This window comes from Carassius carassius, chromosome 30 (assembly GCF_963082965.1).
Source record: "Carassius carassius chromosome 30, fCarCar2.1, whole genome shotgun sequence".
Classification (NCBI taxonomy): Eukaryota; Metazoa; Chordata; class Actinopteri; order Cypriniformes; family Cyprinidae; genus Carassius; species Carassius carassius.
In genome coordinates, this window is record NC_081784.1 from 11,286,648 (window position 1) to 11,296,491 (window position 9,844).

The 9,844-nt window shown below is 35.6% G+C and overlaps 1 protein-coding gene across 1 annotated transcript; it reads right to left on the minus strand.

Moving 5' to 3' along the window:
* Nucleotides 1-1,055: 1,055 nt before the first annotated feature.
* On the minus strand, nucleotides 1,056-9,472 carry cxcl12a (chemokine (C-X-C motif) ligand 12a (stromal cell-derived factor 1)). The gene is made up of 4 exons (XM_059517360.1): nucleotides 9,313-9,472; nucleotides 7,661-7,778; nucleotides 5,581-5,664; nucleotides 1,056-2,290 (listed from the first exon to the last, which is right to left on the minus strand). The coding sequence occupies exons 1-4, from the start codon at nucleotides 9,377-9,379 to the stop codon at nucleotides 2,260-2,262; spliced, it is 300 nt and encodes a 99-aa protein (XP_059373343.1). The 5' UTR covers nucleotides 9,380-9,472; the 3' UTR covers nucleotides 1,056-2,259.
* Nucleotides 9,473-9,844: the final 372 nt, after the last annotated feature.

Below are 9,844 nucleotides of genomic sequence, written 5' to 3' on the forward strand. Positions count from 1 at the left end.
AGAGACGTATACAGTAGGTGACAGGTGACCTTTTTTTCTCTCGGTGTGAAACAAATCACAGGTGACATGACTGATGTTCATACGCATCCATTAGTAAAACTTCATACAGAATTCTTCATAATGATTTATTTCAAAATCAACATGTAAGGGATTAAATCAAGTCAATATACAAACTTACAAAAGAAAGAACAACAGATATGCTTTAAGCTGCCATTTACACAGAAGTAATCTTCACATTAAGTGGGGAAAATGAGTGGAAGGACGGTATATGCCACAGTTACTTATGTTACAACATTGAGAATATTGGCAATTTGATGGAATATATATAAAATAACTACCCTTACTTTGCTGTTTAGTCCTGGAAATGGTTTATTTATTGGCATCACAGCATTGGGACATTTTGAGTGAGAAAAGCTTTGTGTCTGTTTTCACTTTCTAAATGTTGAAAAATATTCATTAATTATATGGCTTTAACCACATTCTGAAATAGCCATTTTCAAAGCGTGCATGATATTTTTTGCAAGATGTACTGTACTGGCGGGGGATATAACCCCTCATCCTGTACACATTATGTTTCTCTATAGAGTTTGTGCCTCAGGGTTGTGTTTGTGAGGTCTGTTTTTTTTAATGGCTCAACATTATGAAATTGGCAGTAATGTAACACAAATTCCATACACTAATTTTTCTTTGGAGAGGTAGAAGGCATTGACATACTTTGCTATATGTTTGGTGTTCACATTATGTGTATTCCTAGACAAAACGGTTGTCCAAGGGAAACATGAGACACACTTAGGTTACTCTTCACTGGGGGGGGATTTTGAGATGTCTTTTCTGGTTGTATTTTTTTATTCAAAAAGTCAGATATTTATAAATTGTTTTAGTTTTTTTAAATGTATCTATAGACATATTTATTATTATGTACAGTAATTCATCTGCTGTTGATGTTTAAATGAATTATATATATATATATATATATATATATATATATATATATATATATATATATATATATATATATATATATATATATATAAATCAAATAAACCCCAAAATAATTCTGATGCTGAAGATACAGATGTTTAATACATTTGGCAGTACAGTCATAACTACATCTAAACAAAGACACTAGAACTATTCACTACGTCATGGGTGTCATTCAGAATCTTTTTTTTTTCTGTCAATGTCACAAGGGGTTATAAAGTGCATTGTTATATATAGGTAGTCATTACATCAATTAGTTCTGCCTCAAGGTCTGCCTCAAATGTTCCACTAACACTGCTGTTTTTGTTTTGTTTTGTTTTTTGAGATTATCATGCCTACCATGCTTTAAATTCAGTTTTTCATCATTGCATGAATTAGTACTTGCAGAGCACTGCTTTAAATTCACTAACCTCTAGTTTTTTCTTTGTTGACTGACGTCTCTAATGTCTCTGTTGATTACATAATTCTGCTGGAGCAAGATTAATATGTTGTGACACCAAGCTCCTTACGCACACTCTGATCGGACCATTAACATTTGCAAGCACAGATGTTTTGGTATATACAGAACGTTGCAAAATACTTTCTATCGGTGTTCGAATGCCTTCCACTAAGCCTATTACATAAAGTCATTCAAAAACCATTTGGGTAAATGTTCATGTTTGTTTTGCAAAGTAACCTGCCTTTCCAAGAACAAAAACAAGTGACTCTTTTTTTATATGCTATATAATGTTTACATGTAGTTTATGCTGTTACAGATGTCTAAGTTATGAAGTAGTAAAATACATAACGAAATAGTTAAAAAACAATGCCCTTATTTTTCTGTCAAAGCACTTGCATGCATATGAATTGTCAGAACTTCAGTCCTGCTAATGTGAAGTCACATATTCTTTTACATCTGAGATTAAAATATATTTCAGAGTTTTGAATGTTTGCTCCAAAATACCTCATTATCTCAATGCCCTTCTGCCTAACCCAACATAACCCAACAACAAGGAGCAAACACGACTCCAAAAATAGCTCTTTACTGTTTTAAGACGATATATAAAAACATTGTATATACATCATATGTAAAAAAGAAAAAAATACAGTCATACATATAAAATTGCACTTGGTGCTAACAGAGGAGACTACATGGGTGGCAATGATGGTCTGGTGGTCATTTACTGGGGATGCATATTTGGCAGGTTAAGTGCTGGGTCAGCAAGCATGCCAGAGGACTATATGGTACATATCTGTGACGGTGGGCTGTCAGATTCTCTTGTCATCTGGACAGACTTCTTAGCTCTGCTGTTGTTGGGCTTTTTTCATTCTGCAATGAAAAGAAGAAAAACATCAGAATAAGAAAACTGTCATGCCATAATGCTGGAGAATTGAATGACTATTTATTTTAACTAAATGTGTTCATGACTAGTTAAGAGAAGCAGGACATTTTTAAATAGCCTGAATCTCCACAGTGATTACAACAATAAACCTAAATTCTGCTTCTGGCAAGAATGTAACTGACATTTCTGTACTTTTAAAGGCAATTTCTATTAGTAACCGCATGCTGCAATTAGTTAAAAAAAAAACTCTCTGGCTCACTGACCAGGGGTATTGCAGATGGCAGCAGCCTCCCTCACTACCTGCAGATGTACAACTTCCTTTTTCCCTAATTGAGCTGTACTAATGACCGCACAGTATATGTACTCATTAGCGTCTAGCGGCCATTCATGGGTGTTCAGCCCCATGGAGCAATCATTCATCTCTGGCTATGAGTGTTTTGTTGTGTAGACTGGACAATTTACACTTTTCTGTCCCTTAGACAATGATTACTGTTTAATAGATACAAACACACCATGATGGTACCAGCTACTTTGCCATACATCCATAAGTCTTTTTATATTCACCCAACCCAAATTTAATCTGAGTGTGCATAACAATCTTACAGCTAGCGGTGAAATGAAAGACGAAGGCAACCAATCCCCTGATCTAATATATCAAGCTCATGATCAGATGTGGGAAAATGTCTTTCTTCACATGATTCAGTACAACAAAAGCTTGTTTTGCTTTCTTTAGACGTTTACGATAAAGATCAGCAGAGGAACTATTAAGGCAAGGCCCAAAAGCCTGAACATGTTTTTCATTTGCTAGGCAGTAGCTGCTAATCTTGCACATCAATTTAAGATCAATATTTCACAGCACTATAAGCGGACAGAAACAATAAAAATTAAAGCTGCAAGCAGCATTTACCGGGGTTCAAGCATTTAAGGCCTCTGAGGTAGTCACAGTCAGACACATGCACTGAAATTAAATGATTAAACTAGTTTTTCAGAGTTTAGATGTCATTTTCAGGTTTCACTGTAATCATAATGTGGCAAACATTTAAAAACTGATATATATGTATAAACAAAATGGAAAACTTTAACTCAATGAGATTTAAAATTTTGTAACTGTGTTTTTTGATTGTTTAGGCATGAATTAATGAATCCTTTCAACAGTACTGTTTAACTTAGCTGAATGAGCCCATTATTGGTCTTCCGCTGCCATCTAGTGGTTATAAATTGCATTTACTCAAACAACAATGTGTTTTTAAACATAACTGTTATAGTGTTATTTTTTTTTTTGCCAAATCTCTCTTAAATTTTGCATGCTTGCTTAGAATGAAATTATGCATTATTTTACACAGTTTTGATAATTTGTGGGCTTTCTTGTTTGTATTAATAGGCCTTTGTGTACACTATGCAAATAACATATTATAAAATTACTGGTTTATAGTTGTCCAAATGCAATTGTTCAACATGTTTTTGATAATTATTGACCTTCAGAGTCTAGAGAATTGTACTTCAGTGGTGTTATTGATTTTCAGCTTAAACCCTATCACTAGTTTGCCAAAGTAACTTTTTAAAATAATCTTGAATATTTAATTAACAGCTTTATTGACAACATTGGTCCCAGAGGCAAAGTTGTTCAGAATGAGAAGATCTATCATATGATATGAAGATCTAGTGTTTTTGAGTGAATATATGAGCATTTTCAAACAATTTGAGGGCATTTACCATATAAATCTTGTGTTTTGAGACCTTTTCTACTGTTATAGCGCCACCTATGGTCCGATCTTCATGAAACTTTGCATGCTTGTTAAGAGTCACCTGTTACATGATTTCACCAAGTTTCATAAAGTTTTGAGTTTTCGTTTAGGTTTTATAGGCTTTGGGGTGTGTTTGGCCACACCCCTTTTCTAAATTACCCCTTTAAAGCCAACCAAAGTACAAAATTCAACATTTTTTTGATAATTATTGATCTAGAGAGTCCACAGAATATTACTGCAGTGGTTTGGTTCCAATCGGACAAAAAACCTAGGACTAGTTCGCAAAAGTAGCTTTTTAACATATTTGTGAATAACAATTGATCGATTTGATTGACAGCAATGGTTCTTGAGACAAAGTTGTGCATTATGAGGAGATCTATCAAATGATATGCATATTGTGTTGATATGTGAAACACCACGTGATTACAGAGCCATAAAACTCGTTAGCGCCAACTAGTGGCTGATTTCTTTCAAAATTCTTACAGACCTTAAGGTTCATGAGTCGAACGTACCCAGCGAGTTTCGTTCCGATCAACATCTGTTAACCCTTTCAAATAGGTGCCTAAAAATTTTTGGCCAATGGCGGCCATGTTTTTTGAGATATGCAAATGTCCTCATAGGTACTTGTGCCCCTTCAGACCAAGACACTGCATACCAATTTTCAAGTCGATCGAGCCAACGGTTGCCTAGTAATAGCCGTTTATGTGTTTTTTCTTTTTATAGCGCCCCCAAGTGGCAGAGGTGTGCAATTTTTTTTATTTGACCAAAGTTTTAGCTCATAAAAATGTTCAGCAAGTTTGGTTAAGATATCTCATTTCATTCATGAGTTATAGCCTGTTGCGTAAAATTGGTCCTCGACTTTCAAACATTTTGGCATCCCATTACGACAGTGAGTCGAGATTTCTACTTTTTTTTTGATAATTATTGATATTCACTGGCCAGAGAACATTTCTGCAGTGGTTTGGTTCAGATTGGGCGAAAAACCTAGGACTCATTTCGCATGACCCAAGGATTCCAGAAATGTTAAATTTTTGGCTCTATCACAAGCGCTTTAGGAGCTATTAGCTAAAACGCATTTCCGATCACTGTAGCGCCCCCTATTGGCCAATTGGGCTGAGACTTTGATAGGTTCTCCCCAAATTGAGCTCTATCATCTGACCAAGTTTCAAGTCTCTAGGCCTTACGGTTTGGGCTGCACGTTCAGTTTTAGGGGAGAAGAATAATAATAATAATAATAAAAATCCTAACAAAAACAATAGGGTTTCAGCACTGCGTGCTTGAACCCCTAAAAATCTGAAACAAGAAAAACCAATGTTTTAATGTTTGGGTGACTTGGGAGTCTATTATATAAACTATAACAATGAGACTTTGATATTTGATGCAGTGCACAATTTAATCTGGGATAAGTAAGTATAGTTTGGTTAACTGGAATAAAATTGAATCTGTAAGACCATTTATGGTGCATTTGAGAACAAGGCCCTGTATTTCCTATCCCGTTTCTCTGCTCCTATTTGTCAAGAGGGTGTCCTTACCTGTTCACGGCATTCCTCAGGTACTGTTGCAGCCATTTGGTCTCTGGGTTAATGCACACCTCCTTGTTGTTCTTCAGTTTAGCACTGTAGGGGAAAAAATGCAAGTTTTCATTATACGTTAAATAAATATATAAATAAATAAATAAATAAAAAATTAAATAAATAAATATATATATATATGAATGACACCTTGGTGCTGAACTTTTTAGACATTCAGATTGCAGTATAAAAAATCAATCATTACTAAGTATAAAGCAACAAGAGCCCATTGTGAGTAGATTTTGAATGCAGTACAATAGAAACCCCATAGTCAGCATCAGCCATACAATAGCAGAACAGTTGTGCATTCAAGCTCAGCCGAGCAGTTAGTTCTCAGTCACTCCTCTCTCTAGTAAGTGATATTACACTGCAGTCTCTCATCACCCTGATTCTTTTTCTGCATTTGAGTCCTCGTCTTTCTTACAGGTCTTAACAGATGGTCAGATTGTTATCACACTCTTCCTTGTAGCTCTCAGCAAAGAGATTAGATTAGAGGTGTCTTGTCAGCACAGGTGAACCATTTGTTTTTAATTGGCTACAACTGACACAAACAAATCATTAAACTCTTTCCTATGTTAAGTAAAACCAGTTCAGGTTCAAATGTAATTTTTGACTTTTAATTGTAAAAAATAAAAAAGATATTTAAGCAATATAAGATCAAATCAAGTTAAGTTTGACATTAATTCATATAAAAAATTTATTTGTATTACAATATTGAAAATCAGTTATTACATAAATGAAAACTTTTTTTTAAAAGGAAATCATTATAGTTTAATAGAATAATAATAATGTATTATTATTATTGTTATTATTATTATTATTATTAATAATACAATTTGTGGGTCTGCTTTGGTTGTGTGTGTTGTTGCTAGAAATGCTTTCTAAGAAATGAATCTCTTTAAACCTGGGGTTTCTGGCAAAAATCAAAGCTCATCACACACTCAAATACTTAAATAAATTTGCAGATGTTATTCGTTGTCCTTCTCATAATCCTGTGAGTAAAACATTCCTAAAGGTCCCACAAATTAATGGCACTACATAATATAAATCCTTGAAAATGTCATGAAAATGAGAAGTTTGTTCAGAGACTAGGTTAGCTTCAAAGAATGTGTCCACCATCATCATATCTGTATCATTTAAATTAATCAGTTCTTATCTTCAATTCACGGATGTCCTCTAATTTGGTTAGCTGACTCTTTTGAAGTAGCAGCAGTTTATCAGGGCCTGGCATTTGTTGCTCGATCTCGATCTAGTCAGCAGGGGTTTGAGAGGGTCTGGACTATGAACAGCAGGTAGTAATTACTTCACAGCAAGTCAAGTCCAACAGCAAACACTGGTAGATAGTGTTACCAGCATCACTCATCAATGCAGATTTGAAGTATCAAGGGCTCTTGAGCTTTGGGAATCAGGTTCTGATCTACTCTCCAGGGCTTTGCCTTTGGCTTTTGTGTCAGTCGTTGGTTGTATTGTGAATTTTGAGTATGACCAGCTGTTTTTTATTTCACTGACCATTTGACACAGTTTAAGTCTTTGTATAGACCTTGGTGAGCATTAATGGTATGGAAAATAAGTATGGTTTGAAATGGAGTTTGACACGGCACTGCCATTAATCTTTGTTAAAAACTAAAATAAAACAGCTGTTTTGAACACTTCACTCAACAGAGGTGAAAACATAACAGGGAGGATAGTTCTCATCAGCATGCAAGGCTATGGTGTGTGGCTAAGCACATAATTTAAGTCCTTTACATGCGTGAGAAAGAACTTTTTCGGACCTCAGTGATGTCATTTTCCTGTAAGAAATACAGTCGCATCAATGCTTAAAGTTCCTACCCCCTATAGCATTTCCCTCTGGATGTGTGCAATTGTGAGAGCCTGTCCAACATTATAATGCCAGACAGAGGAGACCAATTCCTTTCCCATTCAGTGTCCCTTCAGTATTTGGAGATTGATGGGGTGAGTTGATGTGTTTCTAGGTCAGGCAGACACCTCGTCAGAGGCAGAGCTGCTGAGCGAGTTGGAAAGAGACAGTGTAGATACTCACATGACTTGGAAGGGGCAGTTTGGTGTGTGGAGGAACTTGAGCTCGCGAATGCTTCTCTGTGGGACTGTGTTGACTGTGGAACGGCACCAGCATCTCTCTACCAGGCTAATTGGCTTGGCTGGAGAAGAATAGAGAGAAAAAAGAAAAGAGAAACTCAATTCAATTCAGCTGCTGCTGTGATGCTTTTAATTCGGTGCATGTGAGCATTGGATAAAATCATGACGAATAATGAAGCCTGATGAGAAAGTACACAAACGCAAATCACTTTTGCCTGGTATTTTCATTGAGAGCACATCACAGATGTGCTTCGTAAAAGAAAGCAGCATCCTTGACTAAAAATGAAACTTAAAAGATTTGGTTAATTTTCAAAAACTGTTACTTAATCATTCTAGCTCCAAAGTCATTATTGGAACACTCTCTAATAACAACCAGCACAATTTGCTGACACACTGAAGATGCGTTGTCCTTCTAATGGCTTTTCTATGAAAACTTACAAAACGAGATTTATTTTATAATTTTTTAGCAATGTATATAAAATTATAATATAACTGCGATATTGTTTGTTATGTGTTCTATACATTTTAATCGTAAATAAATATGCTTTCTAAATTCAGTTTATAATATTATAAGGTATAAACTGGGGTAATTGTATGTACTGAGACATTTGAAGGTGTATTTATAAAGCAATTCAAGTAATTACTATTGATGAGAAATGCTTAGTGCACTGATAATTGTATGATTTATTTTTAACTAAATGCAGATTAAACTGAGTGTATGCGCGCACCTAAATACTTTATTTCAATAGCTTTCCCATTTGTGCACATTAAAGCGAGCCAGTTGTGATGGCAGCGCGGGTATTATTGTTCCTTTTGGTTCAGACCTGTTACGCGCTCAAGGAAGCAGAGACTTCACAGCTCGAGCAGCTTTACATTGTATGTGAAGATTGCACGTACGAAAATACTTTAACGGACATTGCCCACTCACAAGCCCCCAGAGGTGTGAAGTACCTGCGACTTAACGGATCTATCCACCTTAGCCCACTTGTAAAATGCTAATGACCTCTCTAGTAATCTATTCTTATTATCATGTAAACGCGCGAGCCATAGTTAGAGCCGCGCGCACTGGCTCGATTGAACTAAAGACTGGCGCTATCTCTGCGGTTTCTGTTTTATCCTCTAATTTGTGGGTAATTAAGAGAAAACAAATAGGGCGACAAATACACACATTAATCAACGCCGTGCCAGCTTCTTTTCTGCCCTCCTGACCGCATGCGTGTCAGTTTGGTATCTGCGAAATCACGTACACCTAACCTATGTTATATTCAAATAAAATATAAAACCAACTGGTGCGAATGACCCACGTGATTTTAGAAACTAAACCCGTAGTGTATTACATTTATTATAAATAAAACTGTTCTGGGTTAATAAGCTATTTAAATGCAAATGCGTAAATGCAATGAAATACGCGTCGTTTTACACGCAGGTGCACGTTTACGTAAAAACCTTTAATATTTTGAAATTTGCAATAGTTGCGAATTACTTTTATGAACGGATTACAATCTTGCCCAAAAATAGCAAACATGCATCTAAGCTTTATGCACAATGCAAAAATAATGTAAAAACTTGCAAAGTATCTGTTAAACAATAACTCACCATTTGAAACCGGTGCATGAATGACGACCGCCATCAGAGCGAATATTACGATTAGTTTCAGATCCATGTTTGCAGTGTGAAGAAGAGATCCGCACAATTTAGAATCCTGGAGCAATTGTGACAGCAGCAACTGCGTCTCTGAGTTAAATCCACGCGCAGGCTCTACTCCAGACACCCCCACCTTCAAAAAGAGAAAGTGGGTGTTCCCACGATGATTTGTCAGCTATTGGAGGTAGGCCTACAGATAGCCTCAATTACTTTTCTGGAACCAAATTAAAATACTCGCTTTTTCAATGGAGCAGTTATTTTTTTATACATGATTTGTCATATTTGAAGTTTGGTGATGAATATTGTGAAAATGAATATTGTGACTCATGACATGAACAGTATCGCTTCAGTGCTTATTTTCCCATAAATAAAACATTGTCACACTAGTTATGCCAAATTTGTAAAGAATTTCTGTATTTTCATAGATTCTTTTTTACAGCCTCTTAGCTACACTGTCTATACATCTTTATACAAATCCTACACA